At 45.2% G+C, this 25,370-nt stretch overlaps 1 protein-coding gene across 1 annotated transcript in view; it reads right to left on the reverse strand.

Moving 5' to 3' along the window:
- LOC149272689 (uridine phosphorylase 1-like) overlaps positions 1-14,461 on the reverse strand; it is a 30,231-nt gene extending 15,770 nt beyond the window's left edge. Inside the window, 2 exon segments of the mRNA XM_089506811.1 lie at positions 12,619-12,736; positions 14,406-14,461. Coding sequence (XP_089362937.1) covers positions 12,619-12,736; positions 14,406-14,461 — 174 coding nt within the window.
- Between the last annotated feature and the right edge of the window lie 10,909 nt (positions 14,462-25,370).

Consider the following 25,370-nt stretch of genomic DNA (forward strand, 5'->3'; position numbering starts at 1 on the left):
GAAAAGGCGAATGAGTGGGCAATTGGCGACTCACTCACCTGTTTCACCCCAGGGCAAAGCATCCAAACAACTGTCAGTCCTAGACGTTTGGCAGCGGACTTCCAGAGCTCAGACACTAGGCCCTAGCGTAAGCTGGCTACTCTGGCCGAGGTAGCAGGCGTTGCCACACTGCAAACAGACGCAGCCAGGGGGCAGAAACTACCCTTATCATTAGGGACATTTTAGACATGACTCTAGCCAGGAAGCGAACTGGCATTGAAGAGACGCAGGCACCACCATCACCAGCAGCATTGGGAAAGTTGAATGAGTGGGCAATTGGCGACCCGCTCACCTGTTTCACCCCAGGGCAAAGCATCCAAACACTGTCAGTCCTTGGCGTTTGGGAGCGGACTTACAGAACTCAGACACAAGGACCTAGCGTAAGCTGGCTACACCGGCGGAGGTAGCAGACGTTGCCACACCACAAACACGTGCAACCAGGGGGAGAAACTACCTTGAACATTAGAGAAAGAAAATTAACTTTCCAAGCTAAGAGCTGGGGAACCCAACTTGGGCAGATTGAATTTAAAATGAGGTGCCATGCGTGAGCGCTGTGGACTCAGTATGTTTCCAGTCATAGAAAACACGCGCTCACTTTGAACAGTGGTTGGCGGACATGATAGAAGCTGCTGCGCAACTCATGAGAGTGCAGGCCACACACTCTTCTTTTCATCCCAGTAGCTAAGAGGATCAACATTAGGTGCAGAAGGAACTTCACAGAGGTAAAGTTTGACCATTTCAGCAGCACTACTGTCACGTTTCACCATGCGCTAGCTGGACTTGTTCAAACTTTGTTGTTCATTTTCATTTACCGACCACTAGTGGCCGCCCTTGCCACTCAGACCACTCTGACTAATTATCAGGTCCAGCTGCAGTGGCTTACCTGATCAAGTCAGCCTTGATAAACCTGCCCAGCCCTGCAGTCTGGGCCTTGACATTGAAGTTGGAGGACTACCTGTTTGGTTCCTGCCTTGTTCCCGTACCTGCCTTGTTCCCGTACCTGCCTTGTTCCCGTACCTGCCTTGTTCCCGTACCTGCCTTGTTCCCGTACCTGCCTTGTTCCCGTACCTGCCTTGTTCCCGTACCTGCCTTGTTCCCGTACCTGCCTTGTTCCTGTACCTAATGTTTGAGGACTACCTGGTTGGTTCCTGCCTTGTTCCAGTACCTGCCTTGTTCCAGTACCTGCCTTGTTCCAGTACCTGCCTTGTTCCAGTACCTGCCTTGTTCCAGGATCTGCCGTGTGCCCCGCAAGTGGGCTTATCTGCCGTGTGCCCCGCAAGTGGGCTTATCTGCCGTGTGCCCCGCAAGTGGGCTTATCTGCCGTGTGCCCCGCAAGTGGGCTTATCTGCCGTGTGCCCCGCAAGTGGGCTTCCTGCCAAGTTGAGTGACTTTCTTTGTATTTATTGATGTACCATTGCAGTCAATACAACTCTTAATCCAGATCTGTTGTCTGTGGTTTAATCCTGCGCCTGTCTGTAACAACCCCAGACCATAATGCATCGTGGGGTACAGACAGAGCCCCTCGTATCCCCTGCACCTGGGCTCCTTATCAACCTGTGTTCTCAGCTCGTGACAGAATGTCAAGGCCCACACAAGGAGTTCGCGGGGATACCTGCAGTGCTGGAATTGTTGGCAGAATGTGTACTCCACCTATGCAAGTCGGTAAGGACTGTGGTGGAAGCCGATTGCGTGGACACAAAAACCAAGACCCAGACACCAAGAAAGAAGGCTGCTAAGAGCTTTAAGCGAGAGCCGCTCACCAAAAAAGAAATACAAAGGAGACAAGAGGACGACTTATGCTTTTATTGCGGAGGGACTGGCCACAGGATTACATATTGTCCGCACAGACCAGTCAAGACATCTGCAACCCACCTGGAGAAACCCCATGCCCCAGAACCTGCACATGACGCCAGCAACGTCACAAAGCAGGAGCATACCCTGTCACATCCACAGACAGGTGATGCAGGGGTTAACCAGTCCTCGGCACCTGTGACTCCTACGCCCTCCATCACAATGTCAGAAGACCTCCAGACCTTGTCTGACACCCCCGAGTGGCCCTATATGGACAGTGCGTCATCTGATGCAGAGGTCATGGACACATCCATGGAGATCAACCCCCCGGCTGTTTGTGCAGCCAGAAGCACCACTCCTACCACTCACAGGAGTAGAAGTAGGACACGACAAGCACATACCGGGACTTTCGCATCTGTCTATCCAGCCCAACTCGGCACAACAGAACCTCTGCCATCAGATCGTGTAGTGACATCCAACGGCAATGTAATATGTCGTGTAGATCTGGAAGCATATGAGAAAGCACTACGTGCTAGAGAGGAGGAGAAGAAGAAGAAGAAAAAAAAGAAGTCTCACCGCAAACGGTGAGACCACCGTTCCGTGGTTCCGTAAGCATCCGGAGGCTGCTCCTTGCAGTGGGGGTATGTCACGTTTCACCATGCGCTAGCTGGACTTGTTCAAACTTTGTTGTTCATTTTCATTTACCGACCACTAGTGGCCGCCCTTGCCACTCAGACCACTCTGACTAATTATCAGGTCCAGCTGCAGTGGCTTACCTGATCAAGTCAGCCTTGATAAACCTGCCCAGCCCTGCAGTCTGGGCCTTGACATTGAAGTTGGAGGACTACCTGTTTGGTTCCTGATTTGTTCCTGTACCTAATGTTTGAGGACTACCTGGTTGGTTCCTGCCTTGTTCCAGAACCTGCCTTGTTCCAGAACCTGCCTTGTTCCAGTACCTGCCTTGTTCCAGTACCTGCCTTGTTCCAGTACCTGCCTTGTTCCAGGATCTGCCGTGTGCCCCGCAAGTGGGCTTATCTGCCGTGTGCCCCGCAAGTGGGCTTATCTGCCGTGTGCCCCGCAAGTGGGCTTATCTGCCGTGTGCCCCGCAAGTGGGCTTATCTGCCGTGTGCCCCGCAAGAGGGCTTATCTGCCGTGTGCCCCGCAAGAGGGCTTATCTGCCGTGTGCCCCGCAAGAGGGCTTATCTGCCGTGTGCCCCGCAAGTGGGCTTCCTGCCAAGTTGAGTGACTTTCTTTGTATTTATTGATGTACCATTGCAGTCAATACAACTCTTAATCCAGATCTGTTGTCTGTGGTTTAATCCTGCGCCTGTCTGTAACAACCCCAGACCATAATGCATCGTGGGGTACAGACAGAGCCCCTCGTATCCCCTGCACCTGGGCTCCTTATCAACCTGTGTTCTCAGCTCGTGACAACTACTCTCCTTTCTGCTGCTAGCTCTGTCAGATGGTCCAACTATACTCCCAAGTGCCTCTTCCCAAAACGCAGCTGCTCCACTCAGCTGTGTTGTTGTGATGCTTGTGGCACTGCTGCTAGGAGTAGCAGACCACATAATCTCTTCCTCCTCCTGCACCTCTCCCTCCTCGGACAGCATTCCCATTTTATGCTGCCAGTCACGCACCTTGTTGACCAATTGCTCCCGGTAGCTACTGAGAACATTGAATTTCAAAGCTAGCTTTCCCTTAATTCTTGGATCGCAAAGGCACGCTAGCATCATTTCGGGACTCTTCCATGCGTTTGCGAAGGTGTACTTTTAGATGTAGAGTGCCACCTTGAACAGCCTCACGGTTTTCAAGGAACACATCCATCTTGCTGCCTAGATGGGAGAACACTGGGATTACCTGGGCCAGACTGGCAGTGTTTGAGTTTAAATTTTCTGTGGCATCCCTGAATGGTTTAAGGACTGCCACTAGCTGGGCGATCAATGTCCAATCCTCCCTATTCAATGGAGATGTAATCCCAATATTGTGCTCTGAGGCAAGATTATGGATTGCCCTCTGCTGCTCCAAAATCCTCTCCAGCATGTCTGACGTGGAGTTCCACCGTGTACTGACATCCTGATGTAGGCAGTGTACGGGAAGACCTGACCTCTCTTGCTCTTCCCTCAAAAGTTGGCTAGCCTTAACACTATGGTGAAAGTGCCCAGCGATCTTTCTGCAGCGGGACAGAACTACTGCTGCCACATTAGTTCCTTCTGACATTGCTGCCTTCACTACAAAATGGATTATGTGGGCTGCACAGCGCACACCAACAATATGACCATCTCGCAGCGCTTTCACCATATTGGCACCTCCGTCAGTTACCACAAAACCAACTTCAACATTGGTGCCTGCCTCTGCTCCCACCCAAAGGCTAAACATTTTCCTCATCGCATGCAGAATATTTTGGGAAGTGTGCTTTTCATCCATCACTTCTGCATGCAGAAAGAATGATCGGTAGCCTGCTGCAGCAGCTTCCTTTGGCACACCGGGCTGCCACCTGTGTGCTGTCATAGAAAGAAAGGCATGCTGCCCACTAGGTGCACTCCACAAATCTGTTGTGAAATGAACAGACTGACCAGCAGCCTTGGAAAGCTCCTCTTTCACTGCTGCAACACAGGACCGATACAATAAGGGGACAATGTTCCTGCTGAAAGTGGAACGTGACGGAACTGTATATTGTGGAGCCACAGCCGCCATCAATTGTTTGAAAGGCTCCACTTCGATCATAGAGAAAGATGCCCCTCCAACAGCAATGAACTGACCAATAAGTCGCGTTACTTTATTGGCCTGCTGTTTGGGCATTGTTCTCTTGGAGTGGAATGCCACAACATGTTCCAGGCTGGGCTGGACATGCAGTGCTCCAACCTGCCTTGGTCTCTGGCTGCCAGCACTAGCTGCTGCTGCTATTGGCTCAGAAGCAGCTGTTGGGGTTTTTCCACGGCCACCAGCTATGCTGCCTGCACTAACTTCTGCATCTTTCCCCAAATAGCACAGCGTTGTGTTGAGTGCTGAGGTGATGCTTCATGCTAGCACTGGTAAAATGGCCAGACACTTTCCCTCTGCTTATTAGCTTCCCACAATGTTTGCACTTTCCATAGCGCCCTTCTTCAACATTTTAAAAGTGTTTCCAAATTGGGGCGCGCATAGCCTTGGAGTGTGCCTTGGGTGCGGCTCCTACTGCTCTGGGGGGAAGAACAGAGGCAGAACTAGTGGTGGTGGGACTGGTGGTAACAGTACTGGCAATAGTGGGACTGCTAATTGCTTTAACTTTAGATTTGCTAGGTTTTGCTGCTGCTGGTGGTGGTGATGGTGATGATCGTAGCGGAGAAGGTGGAGGCTCAGGGGAAAATTGTGCACTAGTCATTTGGACACTGCTCCCTGAGGAATCTGATTCCTGACCACTCATCTCCTCTACTTCCTCTGGCTCATAGTCTAGTTTTTCATTAGCCAGATCAAATGGAATTCCTGCTAGGAGCTGGAGCTAAGACTGATATCGTTGTGAGACTCATGACTAGTAGTAGTGCGAGCATGAAGAACAGACTCTGCACTTGGCCTCTCAGTCTCAGGCTCCTCTGCTACCTCGCTAGGTGGAGTTCCACTATGTGTAGCCCTCTCTCTAACTGTCTTCACAAAAATATTGAAAGGACTTGGTGGCTTGCTAGAGGTACTAGGAGGACATGGCATGGCGGTACCGGTGGGAACAGTAGGCGCAGCACTAGTGGTGGTAGAGGCGGTAGAGGTGGTCTGGTTTTCCCTACAAAGGAATGAGATCGCTTTGGTTTGGGACCCCTCTGAGTCTTGCTGCTAATTTGGCTCTGCTTGGTACCTTGCATGCTGCTCGTGGATGGGGAAGATGCTGCTTGGGGCAAAAGGCAGACGCTCTCAAGCCCACTAAACTAAAGTGAGGTTAAGTTATATATAATATTATATTATTAATAGATTAGAACTACTTATATTTTGGATTATAGATAAAATATAGATTATGAATTAGAATTACTTATATATATTATAGATTATGAATTAGAATTTATATTATATAATATATTATAGATTAAGAAGATTAAAGATTAGAATTATTTTAGTACTACAGCTAGTAGCTTGAAGCTTTGCTCAGTACAGTTGTTGTCGTCACGCAGTCAATTTTTCTTGAAAAGAAATTAGAAATAAAATAAAATGTCACAGCAAAACAGTTAGCTTCACTGCTTGCGGAAACACACAGCACTTATGCGGCTGCACTCACTAGCCCAACAAGTTCACTTCACTGATGGACTGAGGTGAGCAAAACACTAAGGGTACTTTTAATAAAATTAAAATAAAATGTAAAATAAATGAGAAAATCTTTGCAAAACAGTTAATGTCACTGCTTGCTGATCAAAAAAGAACACAGCACTTATGCAGCTGCACTCACTAGCCCAACAAGTTCACTTCACTGATGGACTGAGGTGAGCAAAACAAATGAAATAAAATTAAATATTATTAATTAAGAAAAATTGACTTGGTCTCTTGCTGTTGCTAAAACAAAGCACAAACTATAGAGCTGCAGCACCAGTACTAATAGATTAGCTGAACTATAAGCTAGTAGTAATTATTATTAATTTTATTTATAGCTAATTTAATTAACTATTAAGATAAGAATTATTGATATTAATGATTTTAATATGATTAAGTAGATGTCTTGAATGTCTACAGTACACTCTACACTAGTATACTATTACTAATACTATACTAACTATAGTATATATAACTGACAAGTATATATAATTTTATATGTATTCAATTAATAATATATTCTATTAAATTATTTATAAATTTTATTGTTTAATTTATTTAAGCAGGACAGGCAGTAGGCACTAGTGCCAGCCCAGGGCAAGGGCACCCCAGTGCCAGTGAGGCACTGAGTGCACTGTCAACTCAACAGCACTACACAGTTGATGACATTAAATAAAATTAATCAAATTATTATTATTAAATATTAATTCAGTAGAACTGAAGTGAGGATGAAGTACACTGAGAAATGGCAGGCTGAGGCTTACCAGTCTCACACAGAACAGAACAATCTGTCTGTACCGCTCGGATGCAGCACAGCAGTGTTGCCAAAGCCAGTGGCGGAACTACCGGGGTCGCAGGGGTCGCGACTGCGACCGGGCCCCGGCGGCAGGGGGGCCCAAGCCAAGGTGCCGCCCGAAATCTTTTTTCCATTTTTTTTTTTTTTAAATAAGGCAGGGGTGTCCAACATGCGGCCCGCGAGACCTCGAGGTGCGGCCCCCGTAAGATCGGCAGCCAGGGCAACCGATCTTACGCGAGCCGCACCTCAAGCCCTGCTACTTACTTGTGGGAGGGTCTTCTAGACTGCACAGAGGAAGCGGAGTTCACGTGACATCCTACTTCCTCTGTGCTTTAGCAGAGAAGGCAGAGGGAGGCCGCGCCCCCTGCTGAAGTCTGTGAGCGGCATCGAGGAGCTGCAGTGCAGGTAAGGGGGTGGGGAGGGTGTTTGAATGAGTGTGTGTGATTGAGGGAATGAATCTGTGAATGAATGATTATATGAATAAATGAGTGTGTGTGTGATAGCATGGATGTGTAAGTGCTGGAACCTAGGCATGATGGGACTGTGATTGCTGTTAGCAATCACACTCCTATCATGCCAAGTCAGCCAGTACATGCTGAAACCTGGCTAGCTGCCCCCTTGTGTAGTGATGCTGTCAGCAGTATGGGGTCTGCACTTACAGCCACCCTGTACCAGCATGTACTGGCTGACTTGGCATGATAGGAGTGTGATTGCTAACAGCAATCACAGTCCCATAATGCCTAGGTTCCAGCATTTACTGGATGGATGTGTAAGTGCTGGAACCTAGGCATGATGGGACTGTGATGGCATGATAGGAGTGTGATTGCTAACAGCAAAGTCAGCCAGTACATGCTGAAACCTGGCTAGCTGCCCCCTTGTGTATTGATGCTGCCAGCAGTATGGGGTCTGCACATCACTTACAGCCACCCTGTACCAGCGTGTATTGGCTGACTTGGCATGATAGGAGTGTGATTGCTAACAGCAATCACAGTCCCATCATGCCTAGGTTCCAGCATTTACTGGATGGATGTGTAAGTGCTGGAACCTAGGCATGATGGGACTGTGACTACTGTTAGCAATCACACTCCTATCATGCCAAGTCAGCCAGTACATGCTGAAACCTAGCTAGCTGCCCCCCTTGTGTAGTGATGCTGCCAGCAGTATGGGGTCTGCACATCACTTACAGCCACCCTGTACCAGCATGTACTGGCTGACTTGGCATGATAGGAGTGTGATTGCTGTTATCAATCACACTTCTATCATGCCAAGTCATATTGCTAATTTTGTCCAATTGTGTGTTACCTACTTTTATTAAACATGTGAGTTTTTATTATTATTTTTAAAGGTGGAGGTCATTTTCGGTTTTGGCTAAGTGAACCCTGAATGTTTTGGTCCAGAATTTTCATTTTAGTTCATCCCTAGAATAAATCTAGGGAATCCTGAATTTCTAGTCGCAAAACTTTCAAGGCCCAGAAATCAGTGAGAGGAAGAGTATAGGTTTTGTGTCATTTTACTTTATTTTAATCTGTATATTTTATTAAAGGCCATATTTTTTGTCACAGTGAAAAATGAGTGCGGCCCGCGCATGTATACAATTCTGATGAAGTGGCCCACTGCAGAAAAAACTTGGACACCCCTGGATTATGCCCTTTGTACATGCGCCCCTTTTTCTTTGATGTTTTTACAGATATGATTCAATATGTAAATTGAATTTGTTGAATTAGTTGAAAAAAAATTGTTGGGTAAAAATCATGTTTTTTTGGGGGGGTGAGGGGGTTCTCGCACCCGGGCCCTGAGGCGTCTAGTTACGCCCCTGGCCAAAGCAGTCACAGCGAAAAATGAATGGATCTCTCAGGCAAGCTCTGGTCTATAAAGGCGCTTTCAGAATTCAAAAAACAGCAGCACAGGCATTGGACGAGACCCTTAGCGTGACGTCACAAGAGTGAGCTGATTGGAGAGACGAGGATCAGCTCACTCCCGTTTGAAATTTTGGCGGCTGCGCAGCAAAAAGGAAGACGATCACAAAGAATCTTCGATTCTTCGTGGTTGTGAGTCTTCGTCTTCACCTACGTTTTGCTCGTTTCCATGTTCGCCCGAAGACTAATGCGCAAGTCTAGTTTAAACCCTTTTTGAATATAGGAACCACATCTGCCTTCCTCCAATCCTCCTGTATAATTCCTGAAAGAAAAGAATCCTGAAAGATTAAAAACAAAGGTTCACTTATTTCCTGACTCAGCTCCTTAAATACTCGTGGGTGAATACTGTCAGGCCCCGGAGCATTGTTCACATTAATTTTCTTTAGTTGCTGCAGCACCTTGTTTTGAGTCAGCCAATCACAATTAAATTTCCAGGTTTTTTGCAGTAATCATTTGCATATCCCTTGCCATAGTTTCCTAGTTAACATATACTGAGGAAAAATAGTTACTTAAAGTTTCTACTTTTTCCTGGTCCTCATTAACTAACACCCTCATCTGTTTTCAGTGTACCTACACCTTTTTTTTTTTTTTTTTTTTAATATTTTTGGGGGTTGGTTTTGCTCTCTTTGGCTATCACTTTCTTACTTTCTAGTTAAGCCCATCTAATCCACTTTTTGCATGCATTATTGGCTTCCTTATATCTTGTATAGAATGCCGCTGATTTGTCCGATTTAAAAGCCCCTTTTCTTATTTTAAATTTCTTGGTTTATGTCCCCACTAAGCCAAATTGGTTTCAATCTGTTTCTTTTATATTTATTACCCAATGGTACATACTGAGACGTGTACATTTCTAATATTTGTTTGAAGATATTCCATTCTTCCTCTGTTTTTTGTTTTTTTTAACTAAAGCGTTTATACCAGTCAATATGTTGTAAAGCTGGCCTTTTTAAAATGATATTTTTACCTTATGCTGGATTCTCAGTTGGTTTTGGTTCCATGAGACTTCTACCGTTGCTTCAGGAACTACGCTGTAACCTACTACAATTCATATGCAGATATATTTTTCCTGTTACTGTTTTTTTTATTTGTTATGTACAGATAAAAACGTAACAGAGCAGTAATTCTTAACCCCTTCAATCCCAGGGGTTTTTGGTACCTCAAAGCCCAGAGCAATTTTGCCATTTTTGGGGTATGTCGGTTTAGCGATGATTCTCTTTTCCTGTGAATAGTGTACCCATATAAACTATAAATTGTTATTCCAAGGAGAGATAGAGCTTTCGTTTGATACCATAGTTGGATGATTAGCTAAAAATTTAGAATGAGAAATTTAGTAAAAACTAGCGATCAGAAAATTAGAAAAATTTTTTACATTTTCCCTCTGAATCCTCACAAAATTAGGTAAAGTGATGGAAAATCCCCTCCAAGTTTATCAATTCAGGTGTCCTGATTTCAGAAATACCTAATTTATATAGATTTTCCAGACTTTCCCAGCACCAGGGAGCATACTATAAGGTGTACAATTTTGTATAATTTTTATGCCTATGGCTTAACGGGTTTGGGGGTTGTGAACGGGGGCAGAAGGGTTATACTGGCTAGATTTTATGCTAGGGCAATGGGAAGTAAGGTTTTTTTAATCATTTTTTTATTATCTTTTTTTATATATTTTTTTCATTTTTTTTTTTTTAATTTTCATTTTTTTACATTTTTTTTTATTTTTTATATATTATTTTTATACAGAAATGGTTAGAGGTCCTCCTAGGGACCTCCTGAACATGCCAGTGATGTCACAATTAGGGCTGAAACAACTAATCGATAATAATCGATAATGAAAATCGTTGTCAATTATTTTCATTATCGATTAATCGAATCGATTTTTATCGATTATAAAAATTACAATCCGACCTCAAACAGAGATCGGATTATAACACTAGAATCCAGATCCCCCGCAACGCTGCAGGGGACCTGGATTCCCCTCACTGTCGGCCGGTCTCTCACTTCCGTCTCTCTCCCCCTCCCATACACCCCTCTGACTCCTCCCCCCTCCCATACATCACTCTGCCTCTCTCCCGACTCCGTTACTGACAGGCACTTTCACTGCAGCCTCAGCGTAAGTGAAGGGCAGTAACGGAGGCTGGCTGTGCGCATTGCGCAGACCCACACCAGCTGTCATGACTTTAAACGGGTGCAGAAAGCGATCTACGTTCACTTTCTGCACCCAAACGGTGTTGCTGTAATGCCTTGACTTCGAGGCGATCAGCAATCACCTCCTAAACGTCAATGGTGTTGCTGAAATGCCTCGATCACGAGGCATTCAGCAACACCAAACACTCACCCCAGGACAGGCTGTGACCGCCACTGCGAGTGACTTCGCCAGCCGCAAGATGGTGGCCGCCCTGTATTGAATTTGAAAAACAGTAATTTTACTTACTGTAAATTCTCTTTTCCCAAGTATAGTGGCAGTACCGGCGGCCTTGCTCTCTTCCCCGGGACAAACACTGCAAAAGATCGAGGGGGTGAAGCCGATCACGTACCGGTGATCGCCAATCAGTTAAATAACAAGAGGACCAAAGGATGGAAAAAAAATGATCTTTATTACCGAAATTTGGGAGGGAAACCCGTATTGCCACTATACTTGAGAAAAGAGAATTTACGGTAAGTAAAATTACTGTTTTTCCCGGCGTATAGTGGCAGTACCGGCGGGATATATCAAGATCCCCCCAAAAAAGGGAGGGAGTTAGACCTTAACAGCGTGAAGTACCTGACGTCCAAACTCAGCTGCCGCAGTAGAAGACATATCCAGTCTGTAATGTTTAATGAAAGTGTTCCATGAGGACAGGCACTACAGGAGTCATATGCCACCCGGATGGTATCTGTGAGCCATCTGGACAGAGTAGATTTAGACACAGCTTGACCTGAAGATCTTCCATGGAACTGAAGGAACAGATGGTCAGATGAACGAAAGGAAGCGGTACGCTCCAAATATATGGTAAGAGCTCTCTTAACAGAGTGCCAGTCACTTTCTTCTGGTGTCATAGGGTTTGGATAAAATGTTGGCAAGACTATAGGTTGATTAATATTAGCCTGAGATAACACTTTATTCAGGAATGACGGTCTGGGATACATAACCACTTTGTCTTGATGAAAGATGAGAAAATTGTTTGAGGCTGAGAGAGCCTGGAGTTCCCCAATCCATCGTGCTGATGGGATAGCTACTAAAAATGCTGTCTTTAGGGAAAGGAATTTAAGCAAAACCTCCTGGAGAGGCTCAAACAGAGTCAAGCACAGAGCCTTGAGTACCATGGTAAGATCCCATGGTGGAAAAAACGATCTAACTGGAGGTCTCTTAATCGTGATGGCCTTAAAAAATCTCTGAATGAAACGATCCGACGCCAGATCGAGTAGCAGAAAATGACTGAGAGCAGACACTTGACCTTTAGGTGTTGCAACCTTGAGGCCCACTTTAAATCCCGCATGTAAAAAGCGTAAAATGACCAGAAGTCTGCAGGTCTTGAGAATAACACCATTCAAGAAATTTCCTCCAGGTTCTTAGATAAATTCTTGATGTAGATAGTCTTACTGAACCCAAGAGGAGATTAGTCATAACAGGGTCTATACCGTGATTTTTCAGGCTCAGTCTTGCAGCAGCCAAGCCGTCAATCTGAACATTTGAAGGGTGTGGAGTGGAATTCCTTTCATCTCCAAAACGTCTGAGGACAACGGAAGTTCCCAATAAGTTACCGAAAGCTGGCAAAGGTCTGAAAACCAGCTCCGGTTTGGCCAGAATGGGAGAACTACCAGCACTCTTGCCTTGTCCATCTTGACCTTGAGCAAGACTCGAGGAATCATAGACACCGGAGGAAAGATGTATGCCAGGTTGAATCGCCACTTGATCTCCAGACCATCCAGAAAAGGAGGGTAATCCATCCTGTATAGAGAGACAAAAAGAGGGACTTTCTGATTCAGTCTTGTCGCCATGAGATCCACTTCTGGCAGGCCTACAATTGCCACCAACCTTTGAAAGGGACAATTCTGCTTGAGAACATCTGTTTCTGCTGAGATCGTCTGCTAGTACATTGCTCTGACCTCTGATATGGACCGCAGAGATAGCTTCTAGATTTTCTTGTGCCCATAGCATGATTTTGGTGCATAAACTTTGGAGACTGGTTGCTCTCGTACCTCCTTGTCTGTTTATATAGGCCACTGTTGTGGCATTGTCGGACTGAATCTTCACCGGGTTGCCCAATATCCACGGTTTAAAGAATACTAGAGCCTTGAAGAAGGCATTTAGTTCCCTGAAGTTCGAGGATTGACGTGCTTCCTGCGCTGACCACTTCCCTTGTGCTGTGTGAAACTGAAAATGAGCTCCCCAACCAGTCTGGGATGCCACTGCTTGGGCTGGAATGACAGCCCGCTTGTCAAATTTCTTTTGATCTTCCACCACTCTAGTTGTTGAAGTACTTCCTGAGATATCAGAATGTTCTTGTCTAGGTCCTCGTCGTTCCTGGACCAGTGGGACAGAACGTGCCATTGCAGAGGCCTCATTCTTGCCTGTGCCCAGGCTACCGCCGGCATGGTGGAAGTCATAAGTCCCAAAATGCTCATTACCCTTCTGATATAGCAGAGGGGATACGCTTGTAGCTCGGCGACACTTAGCCGAACGCGTTTGGCTTTGTCTTTTGGAAGATAGAGACGTAGAGATCTTGAGTCTACCCGAAACCCCAGAAACTTGATCTCTGTGGTTGGGTTTAAGTGTGACTTGGCTACGTTCAGAAGCCAGCCGTGCTCTTTGAGAAGAGTGATCGTCACTTGAAGATCTGGTAAAAGTTGTGCAGCGGATGAAGCTTTTATCAGCTAGTCGTCCAGATATGGAACCACAGCTATTCCTCTCAATCTCAGTTCTGAAGCCAAAGGTGTGAGAATCTTGGTGAAGACTCTTGGAGCAGTTGATAGGCCGAAGGGTAGCGCCTTGAATTGAAAGTGTTGTAAGCCTTTGCTTGTATTTACTGCAAATCTTAGAAATCTTCTTGACTTTACTGCTATTGGCACGTGCAGGTAAGCGTCCTGGAGGTCTAGAGAAGCCATATAATCCCCTCTCTGAATCATTTGAGTAACCGAAGAGATGGTTTCCATACGGAAGTGTTGATATGGAATATGTTGGTTGACGGACTTCAGATCCAGTACGGGACGAAAAGTGCCACCCGGCTTTGGGACCAGGAACAAGCGAGAGTAAACTCCCTGAAATAGCTGTATCTTTGGAACGTTTTCTATATCTCCCTGCTTGAGGAGTTTCGATGCTGCCATGATTAACGCTGCATTCTTGTCCAATGATGGGTAAGAGGAGACTAGGAAACAATTGCGTGGAGACCTGCAAAATCTTATGGTGTAGCCTTCCGATATAATCTGACGGATCTATGGGTTGCTGGTAGTCTGGAACCATCTTTCCCGAAACATCTGAAGGCGACCTCCCACTTTCTCAGAACCGTCTCGCCCTATCTTGTCTAGCCGCTTTAGGGTGAAATCTGGAATCTTTATTTTGTTTCCGAAAGGAAGATTTATCCGATGGCCTGGAATATCTCTGCCTATTGTAGGGATACCTGCGGTTCCATTTACGCTTGACATCTTGAGGCAGCGCTTTCTTGGTGTCCGACATTTGTTTCAAAAGTTCTTCCAGAGGAGAACCAAAAAGCTTTTTTCTCTCAAACGGTAGATCACACAGTGAAGACTTTGATGGAGAATCAGCGTTTCAGGATCTAAGCCAAACTGCTCTCCTGGCAACCGTAGAAAGCCCCATATTACGGGCGGATAGCTTAACCAATTCTTCCACTGTGTCAATCAAGAATTTATTAGAAAGTTTCACATTTTTCAACAGTTGAGAAAGATCCTTATCTGCATCCTCCAGAACCTGATCTTCCAATTTCTGGAGCCATAAGCCTTGCGCTCTCGCTACTGGTGCCCCAGCTGACGCTGCTTTGCTTTGAAGACCTGATGCTTGGAAGATTCTTCTATTAGCAGTCTCTGCTCTTTTGTCCATGGTATCTTTGAGGCCGGAAACCTCTCCAATCGGCAACGTAGTTTTCTTAGATAACTGAGCAATCTGGACATCAACTTTAGGAAGCTCTTCCCACATGATGTCATCTTGAAGCTTGAAAATTTGTTTGAAGTGTTTCGAAACAAATGCTCGTTTACTTGGATGTTTCCACTCACGCTGCGCAAATTCCATTAGGTGAGGCAAAATTGGAAAACCCTTTTTCTTCGCTTTTGGATTCAGTAATATCTGGTTTACTTCTTTAACGAATTTCCCCAGCTCTTGAGAAGGAAACCCGGATTCGGACTCTGAATCTTCAGAACTAGACACATCCATAGATGAATGAGAACATTCCCCAGATGACAACTCTGATGTGGATGAACTTCGCTCTCTCCTGCGTTTTTTTCTTGGCTTGTCGTGCACCGTTGGTTTGGCAGCCTCTTTAAATGCTTGAAATGTTTGAGACAAATTATCCTGGAATAAGGATAGAAAGGACTGCATATCCTTCTGTTTCTCCTTTGCCAGGATATCTGCTAAACACTGCTGGCACGTCTTCCTCCTGTAGCCGTCTGGGAGAGGAGTGTTACATTCAAGGCAAGCCAAATGTTTAGACTTGCATGAAGCCTTTTTGGGAGGAGCAGAAGGCATTTTATCCTTCTCTGGAGATGAAGGGGTTAACATATTTTTCGGTGTATCAATATAAAGATCACCAAAAACCGTGTGGGGGGTCAGACAACACGGAAACCTGTCCTGACACACACTCTTGTGGTCAGACAGGTTTGCACAGCATAAATAGGCAGCCAAATTTTGAATTTGACACCAAAATCGGATGATCCGAGCCGCGTATGCGCTGTAGCACGGCCGGATCATCAGTGGAACACAAAGCCACCCGGGCGTGCGTTCCACTATACTGCGCATGCTCCTCCTCTGCCTGCTACAAATCACCGCTACAGATTCACTTTGTAAGGCGTTGCCGAAGAGACCAGCCGAGCTCCCACCTGGGGAGCGAACGGACTGCAGGAACCCCCTCTCGCCGGACACAACCCGTGTGCCGACCGATCCGGATCCAAGTGTGGAGCAGAAGCCCCAGTGCTCGTCCCAGCGGGACAAAAAACAACTGAATGGCGATCGCCGGTACGTGCAGTATTAGGGGAAGGGGGGTGGAGCTTAACCCCTTCGATCTTTTACAGTGTTTGTCCCGGGGAAGAGAGCAAGCCCGCCGGTACTGGTCTCCAGACCCTCTAGAGAACTCTGGCTCCACTTGCAGGTTGAATACAGGTACTGCATTCATCCATGCAAGTCAATGGAGCCCAGCTTTCTAATCACAGTGTGATTAGTAAAAATCAATTAAAAAATAAAATAATAAAATAATAATAATAAGAAGAAGAAGAAAAAAATAGTTAAAAAAAACAGTAAAATGTAAAAATTATTTCCCACCATCAGGGGAACCTTCAAGTTTGAATTTTTTTTTTAAAAAAATTAAAAAAAGGCAAAACAAATAAAATATATATATATAAAAAATATTTTTGTGAGCAAGTCCTAAAATTAGCACATTATCTAAAAACAATTCTCGCATGGAAAAAGTTAAAATACTGGCATATTAAATGCCCATGGGGTGTCTACTTTTAAGAAATGTATGATTTGATGGGGTAAATTGAATTGGCCGGGTTCAACAATGTCCCAAATAACACGGGGAAGGATGGCCACACACCTAATTTCCAATTAGAAAAATGCACACGTCCCAAATGTGGCCTTTTAGTTCCCCCAAAAAACGACAAACCCATGCATGTACAATTGTACTCAGGAGATGTTGCTGAACACATATTGGGGTGTCGTGTGACAGCGACATATACCAGGAGCTGTAAATTTATACCTAAAGTAGGTGTGTGGGGAAAAATACACACAAAAAAATACTACTGCAAAAGTGGAGACAGAAAGACTCATTGCCAAAGAGAGTAAGACAAACCCCAAAATGTTCTTTAACTATATAAATAGTAAAAAGGTTAAAAATGAAAGCGTTGGCCCCTTAAAAAGTAATGAGGGAGAAGTTATAGACGGGGATCAGGAAAAAGCTAATCTATTAAATATATTCTTCTCTGCTGTATTCACAGAGGAAAATGAAATGCCAGGTAATATACAGCAGGATGAGATAATTGCCCCAGTACATGTCGCCTGTCTAACCCAGGAAGAAGTGCAGTGCCGCCTAAAAAAAATCAAAATAGACAAATCACCAGGTCCAGATGGCATTCACCCCCGCGTTCTAAGGGAGTTAAGTAATGTAATAGACAGACCCCTATTTCTAATATTCAAGGACTCTATAGTGACAGGGTCTGTTCCCCAGGACTGGCGCATAGCAAATGTTGTGCCAATATTCAAAAAGGGGACAAAAAGTGACCCGGGGAATTATAGGCCTGTTAGTTTAACTTCTGTTGTGTGTAAACTGTTTGAGGGTTTCCTAAGAGATGCTATTTTGGAGTATCTCAATGAAAATAAGTGTATGACTCCATATCAGCATGGGTTTACAAGGGATCGGTCCTGTCAAACTAACCTGATCAGCTTTTATGAGGAGGTGAGCTCAAGACTGGATCGGGGTGAATCGCTGGATGTCGTATATCTTGATTTTTCCAAAGCATTTGATACGGTGCCACATAAAAGGCTGGTACATAAAATGAGAATGCTTGGGCTGGGGGAGAATGTGTGTATATGGGTAAGTAACTGGCTCAGTGATAGGAAACAGAGGGTGGTTATTAATGGTACATACTCTGAGTGGGTTACTGTTGCTAGTGGGGTACCACAGGGGTCAGTTTTGGGTCCTATTCTTTTTAATATATTTATTAATGACCTTGTAGAGGGATTGTATAGTAAAGTATCAATCTTTGCAGACGATACTAAGCTCTGTAACACAATAGAGGACAGTGCAAGATTACAAATGGATCTGCATAGGTTGGAGGCTTGGGCTGGGATGTGGCAGATGAGGTTCAACACAGATAAATGTAAGGTTATGCACATGGGGAAGAAAAATCCAGGCTGGGAATATGTATTAAATGGGAAAACACTGGGGACGACTGACATGGAAAAGGACTTAGGAGTTTTAGTTAACAGTAAATTTACCTGTAGCGACCAGTGTCAGGCAGCTGCTGCTAAGGCAAATAAAATCATGGGGTGCATCAAAAGGGGCATAGATGCCCACGAGAAGGAAATAATTCTACCACTATACAAGTCACTAGTCAGACCACACATGGAATACTGTGTACAGTACTGGGCACCAGTGTACAAGAAAGATATAGTGGAGCTGGAGAGGGTTCAAAGACGGGCAACCAGAGTAATAAGGGGAATGGGAGGACTACAGTACCCAGAAAGATTATCAGAATTAGGGTTATTTAGTTTGGAAAAAAGATGGCTTAGGGGGGATTTAATAACTATGTATAAATATATAAGGGGACAGTACAGAGATCACTCCCAGGACCTATTTATACCCAGGACTGTATCTATAACAAGGGGACATCCTCTACGGTTGGAGGAAAGAAGGTTTCTACACCAGCACAGACGGGGGTTCTTTACAGTAAGAGCGGTGAGATTATGGAACTCTCTGCCAGAGGAAGTGGTTATGGTAAACTCAATAAAAGAGTTCAAAAGGAGCCTGGACGTGTTTCTTGAAAGCAATAATATGACAAGTTATGGATATTAGATTAATAGGGACAGAACGTTGATCCAGGGATTTATTCTGATTGCCATATTTGGAGTCGGGAAGGAATTTTCCCCCTGGTATGGGGCAATTGGCATCTGCTTCATAAGGGTTTTTTTTGCCTTCCTCTGGATCAACACAGTAGGGACACAATATGTATATAGGTTGAACTTGATGGACTTTGGTCTTTTTTCAACCTTATGAACTATGTTACTATGTTACTATGTTACTGTAAACTTTGAAAAAATGCTGGTGGTAAAATGTGTGCATGCAAATAGTTAAAACACCAGCATTTGAAATACCATGGGGTGTCTAGTTTTCAAAAATATATGGTTTTGTTTGGCACACTGAAATGGCCCGGCTCAAAGATGTACCAAATAGGGCATGGGCAGTGGATCACCAAATGCCAAAGTTCAACATTGAAAAATGCACATGCCCCAAAGGTGGCCCTTTTGCCCCCAAACAGCCAGGCAAAATAATTCATATGAGGTATCACTGTACTCAGGAGATGTTGCTGAACACATATTGGGGGGGATGGTATGATAGTGTCACAATGTTCTTGTGTGAGGAACCCAGTATGCAGCAAGGCACAGAAGTATCAAGAATCGTCAAACAAGCCAGGTCAGGAGTGGAGAAGGCAGAGAAGTCAAGAACAGGCACAGGTCAGCAACGGAGATGGTTATCATACAAGCCGGGTAGGAGTAGAGAAGGCAGCGAAGTCAAGAACAGGCACAGGTCAGCAACGGAGATGGTTATCATACAAGCCGGGTAGGAGTAGAGAAGGCAGCGAAGTCAAGAACAGGCACAGGTCAGCAACGGAGAAGCAATCAGGTAAGTATAATTTCAGAACGAACTACTCAGCAGGAACAATAACCGAGCACTGAATGGAAGTCAGTGCTCGGCTTTTGAATCTGCCGCTCAGACCAGGCTCCGCCCCCAGCGGACGACGCAACGTTAGTTACGTTGCGTCGTCTCCAGGGAGGCAAGCTACAAGAGAGGGGGCGTGGTTCGCCCTCGTACGTACCGCCCATCTCTAGCGATGGGGATACCCTGAAGGACCTGCCCCGGGTGCTTGTTGGCTGCTGGCACCTCGAAGCAAGGTCCCGGAGCTGCGGGAGAGGTAAGTTTCGAGTACCCGCTAGCCGCGGGTACTCGGGGGAATCGCTACGTTGCGGTCCGTGACGCGGACCGTGACAGGCCCCCCCCCTAAGGAGAGACCTCCGGGCTCTCAGGGGACCAGGATTTAAAGGATGACGTGAGTGGAACTCATGAACCAACTCATCTGCATGAACCTCTTCAGCATTCTCCCAGGAGTTCTCGTTGATCTCATATCCTTTCCATTGGATGAGATACTGAAGACGACCCCGAAATCTCCTAGAATCCAGAATTTGTTCGACTTCGTATTCTTCAGCATCATCAATAGAAATAGGAGCCGGAGGATCAGGATGTCGACCCGGAAAAGGATTGGTGTTCCAAGGCTTCAGGAGGGAAACATGAAAAACGGGGTGTATTCGCATTGAACCAGGTAGTTGTAATTCCACAGCAGCAGATGAAAGGACTCGAATAATGGTATATGGACCAATGAATTTAGGTCCCAATTTCTTAGTAGGACAGGATAGTTTCAGATGAGTAGTTGACAGCCACACCTTGTCCCCAGGTTTGTATACAGGAGCAGGAGAACGATGGGTATCAGCGAACCTTTTATATCTTTGTTGAGCCTTGGTAAGTGTGCTGTGCAAGGATTTGTGGATGGCAATCATCCTTGTGACTTGTTCAGTGACAGAAGGAACTGAGCTGGTTATCGGAGAACCTGGTAGCATGGATGGATGGATACCATAATTTGAAAAGAAGGGTGATTTCTGTGTTGAAGAATGTATGTGGTTATTAAATGCAAATTCTGCGAGCGGAAGAAATTGGTACCAGTCATCTTGTAAATGCGAAGTATAACATCGTAGGTATTGCTCAAGGGTTTGATTTGTGCGCTCCGTCTGTCCATTGCTCTGGGGATGAAAGGCTGTGGAGAGGGAGCGATGTATGTGAAGCTCATCACAAAAGGCTTTCCAGAATCTGGATGTAAATTGAGTCCCTCTGTCTGACACGATATGTTCTGGTAGTCCATGCAATCGGAAGATCTCTTTTACAAACAACACCGATGTTTCGTCTGCTGTAGGTAAGTGTTTGGTAGGGATGAAATGAGCCATCTTCGTCAATCTATCAACTACGACCATAAGCGTGGTGTGTTGTTTTGATGCTGGTAAGTCTGTTATAAAATCCACGGATATATCTGTCCATGGTCTTACGGGAACAGGCAGGGGACACAGGAGGCCGGCAGGTTTAATATGTGAGTTCTTTGCTCTGGCACATATAGTACAAGAGATTATGAACTGTCGTACATCCTCTTGAAGTGTAGGCCACCAGAACTGTCTACGTATAAGATCCGTAGTTTGAGTGATACCTCCATGTCCAGCTGCAGGAGAGTCATGAAATTGTTGTAGAACCTGCAGGCGTACCCCAGGAGGATGCAGCTGTGAAAGTTCAGAGGGATCTATGTTCGCACCATGTTGACGGATGAGATCCCACAATGATTGTGTGATAGTCATAAAATGACCTGCTTGCAATACAGTGTCTTCCACTTGTGGATGTGCCGTAGGTACTTCAAACATGCGTGAGAGAGAGTCAGCTTTGGTGTTCTTGGAACCGGGTCTGTAAGTTATATGAAGCTGGAATCGAGAGAAAAATAAAGACCATCTGGCCAGTCGGGCTTGAAGTCTCTTGGCAGTTCTGAAATATTCCATATTTTTATGGTCAGTGTAGACCGTTATGGGGTGAAGTGCTCCTTCCAATAAATGTCTCCACTCTTCTAAGGCCATTTTCATGGCCAGCATCTCTTTTTCTCCCACACCATAATTTCTCTCAGCAGGGTTCAGAGTTCTGGAAAAAAAGGCAAGTGGGTGAAGTTGATTGTCGGTGTCATCCCTTTGGGACAGGATAGCCCCCACAGCAGAATCAGAGGCGTCCACCTCCAGTACATAGGGCCTTTGTGGCACAGGAAGAATCAATATTGGTGCTGTGGTGAACCGTTCTTTGAGGAAGTCAAATGCTCTCTGAGCAGCTTCCGTCCAACAAAACTTCTTTTTAATGGATGTGAGAGATGTAATGGGTTGAATGACCTTTGAAAAGTTCCTAATAAACTTCCGATAGAAGTTAGCAAATCCTACGAATCTTTGCACACCTTTTTTATCTGTGGGAGGTGGCCATTGTAGAATAGTAGCTATTTTCTTAGGATCCATCATGACTTTAGTAGGTGTTAAAATAAAGCCCAGAAATTCCACCGATTGCGTCTCAAACACACATTTCTCTGGCTTGGCATATAATCCATTTACTCTTAGTCGCATCAATACTTTAGACACATGTTCTCTATGTGTTTGCAAGGAGGAGGAGTATATCAGGATATCATCTAAGTATATCACCACGAATAGATCCAACATGTCTCTGAAAATGTCATTCATAAAGTGTTGAAAAGTGGCGGGTGCATTACATAGGCCGTATGGCATCACCATATACTCGAAGTGTCCATATCGTGATCTGAATGCTGTCTTCCACTCATGACCTTTTTTGATACGAACCAGGTTGTATGCTCCTCTTAAATCAATCTTCGTAAATACTGATGCTGAGCTAACACGTTCCATCAACTCCTGTATTAAGGGTAAGGGGTATCTGTTCTTTACAGTTACATTGTTCAGTTCTCTGTAATCCACGCAAGGTCTTAATCCACCGTCTTTTTTAGATACAAAGAATATGCCTGCTCCAGCAGGAGATGTGGAGGGTCGTATAAACCCTTTGGCAAGATTCTCATCTATATATTCCTTGAGGTTGATGAGTTCTGGTTCAGACATAGGATAAATTCTACCGAATGGAATGGGTGCACCTGGAAATAGTTCTATGGGACAATCATATTCCCTGTGCGGTGGAAGGCAGTTTGCTCCCTTCTTTTCGAATACATCGGAGAATTCGCGGTAATGAGATGGAATCTTGGGGACGGGTAGAGAACTGTAGTCGTGAGCCACGTTGATAGACAGAGAGGAGTTGCGATAAACAGAATCTTTATTAGCACAGAAGCGAACAGAGCCCTTCTCCCAGTTGACAACAGGATTATTGATTCTTAACCAGGGGAGTCCCAGTATGACATGGAAAACTGGAGAAGGAACCACATCAAACACTATATCCTCACTATGATCAGGAGAAATATACATGCGTAATGGTATAGTCTCTTGGGTGATAGGACCTGTCTTCAGAGGGCTTCCGTCTACTAGTTGAATGGATATCGGGGTGGTTTTCTTCCGGGTGGTGATTCCAAGACGTTGAATGAGCTTGGAATCCAGTATATTGCTGCTGGCCCCTGAATCAATCATGGCTGCCAAAGTGAGGGTTCTTTCTTTCCACTGTAAGGATATGGAAAGAGACAGATGGTTTGAGAAATGTGGAGGTCTTTTGCTGATATAGGGAGAGAATAAGGGTTTGAGCTTACCCTTTGCAGAACGCGCTTTAGTTCTGCATTCGTCGACGTAATGGCCCTTGCCGCCGCAGTAAAGGCACAGATCAAGAGTTGTACGACGTTCTCTTTCCGCTGTGGATAGAGGACCTTTGATGAGGCCCAATTGCATGGGTTCTTCAGGAGGTTCTTTAGAACTTGTCTTTATGGGAGGTCGCAGGTTAGGCCATGAAGAAGAAGGAGTCGTAAGCCGTTCCGCCTTTCTTTCCCGTAGTCTCCTATCAATCTGAATGGAGAGTCTGGCAAATTCATCGAGGGAATTAGGAATGCTGGTGCGAGCCAATTCGTCTCTGATGTTATCAGATAACCCCAACCGGAATTGATCATGTAACGCTGATTCATTCCATGAAGTTTCCATGGAAACACGTCGGAATTCCGCTATATATTCTTCTACTGGTCTTTTTCCCTGTTTGAGAGCTCTCAATGTACTGGTAGCAGAGGTGGTCCTAAAAGGGTCTTCATATAGTGCATCCATGGCTTGGCGGAAAGAAGCCCATGTCTCCAATATAGGACTGTTGCTATGCAGTAGATGGTGGGCCCAGAGCTGGGGTTCCTCTGCCAACAAAGCAATGACCGTGTGTATTTTAATATAGTCTGAAGTATACGTTCTTGGTTTCAAATTAAACATTATTTGGCATGATGTCATGAACGTAGTGTATTTCTTGCGGTCACCAGCAAATTTCTCAGGCATAGGTATAGGTATAGGTGGTTCAGGGGCAGATGCTCCCTGGAAACCCAAATTTTCTTGACTCATAGAGGGAGCCTGAAACGGATCTCCTGGAATATTAGGATTGGACTGCAGGTGGTGCATCTGTTGTCTGAGTTGATTTTGTCCTGTCTGGATATCTTGCAGAGACTGAGTAAATGTACTCATCTGCTGGGTAAGTGCTGCAACAGCTTCAGCCAATCCTGCGGGTTCCATAATGGCTCGGTTATTCTGTCACAATGTTCTTGTGTGAGGAACCCAGTATGCAGCAAGGCACAGAAGTATCAAGAATCGTCAAACAAGCCAGGTCAGGAGTGGAGAAGGCAGAGAAGTCAAGAACAGGCACAGGTCAGCAACGGAGATGGTTATCATACAAGCCGGGTAGGAGTAGAGAAGGCAGCGAAGTCAAGAACAGGCACAGGTCAGCAACGGAGATGGTTATCATACAAGCCGGGTAGGAGTAGAGAAGGCAGCGAAGTCAAGAACAGGCACAGGTCAGCAACGGAGAAGCAATCAGGTAAGTATAATTTCAGAACGAACTACTCAGCAGGAACAATAACCGAGCACTGAATGGAAGTCAGTGCTCGGCTTTTGAATCTGCCGCTCAGACCAGGCTCCGCCCCCAGCGGACGACGCAACGTTAGTTACGTTGCGTCGTCTCCAGGGAGGCAAGCTACAAGAGAGGGGGCGTGGTTCGCCCCCGTACGTACCGCCCATCTCTAGCGATGGGGATACCCTGAAGGACCTGCCCCGGGTGCTTGTTGGCTGCTGGCACCTCGAAGCAAGGTCCCGGAGCTGCGGGAGAGGTAAGTTTCGAGTACCCGCTAGCCGCGGGTACTCGGGGGAATCGCTACGTTGCGGTCCGTGACGCGGACCGTGACAGATAGTGACATCTACCAGATCCTGTTAATTCATACCTGAAGTAAACATGTGTGAAAAAAAATGCAAAAAAATTACTACCATAAAGTTTGACTGGTGGTAGAATTAGTGCATGGAAAGAGTTGAAATACTAGCATTTGAAATACCCTGGGGTGTCTAGTTTTCAAAAATATATGATTTGATGGGGTAAATTGCACTGGCCGGCTTCAAAGATACCTGAAATGGCACATGGGGGAAGAACTACCAATTTGGAAAAAATGGTTTTGAAATAGCAAAACGCTACCTGTACTTATTGCCCCATAACGTGCAGAAAAAAGCAAAAAAACAGGATGAATAGTAGAATCTGTTTAGCAGGTTTTTTTCATTACCTTTTATAGATTTTCACCATATTTCACCATATTTTATACTTTGTTTATAGTAAGTAATATGGTACAATCAAAACAATGTCATCTAAAGAAAGCCCTTCTTATCCTGAAAAAAACAATATATAACTTGTGTGGGTTCAGTAAACGGCAAGAAGAAAATTACAGCTAAACACAAGCAGCGCAGAAATGTTAAAACGGCCATTGTGATGAAGCCACTGGAGCAAGCGCAGCTTAGCGGAGGGGGCCCTGACAGTGCTAGGAGGTGGGCCTATAGGGTTTTGTTTTAATTTTATTGGTTAGTTAGGGGCTGGGTTATATAAATAAGTGTTAGCCATTTTGGTTATCAC

This window comes from Sceloporus occidentalis, unplaced genomic scaffold (genome assembly GCF_023333645.1).
Source record: "Sceloporus occidentalis isolate IW3139 unplaced genomic scaffold, rSceOcc1.0.p SCAF_424, whole genome shotgun sequence".
Lineage (NCBI taxonomy): Eukaryota > Metazoa > Chordata > Lepidosauria > Squamata > Phrynosomatidae > Sceloporus > Sceloporus occidentalis.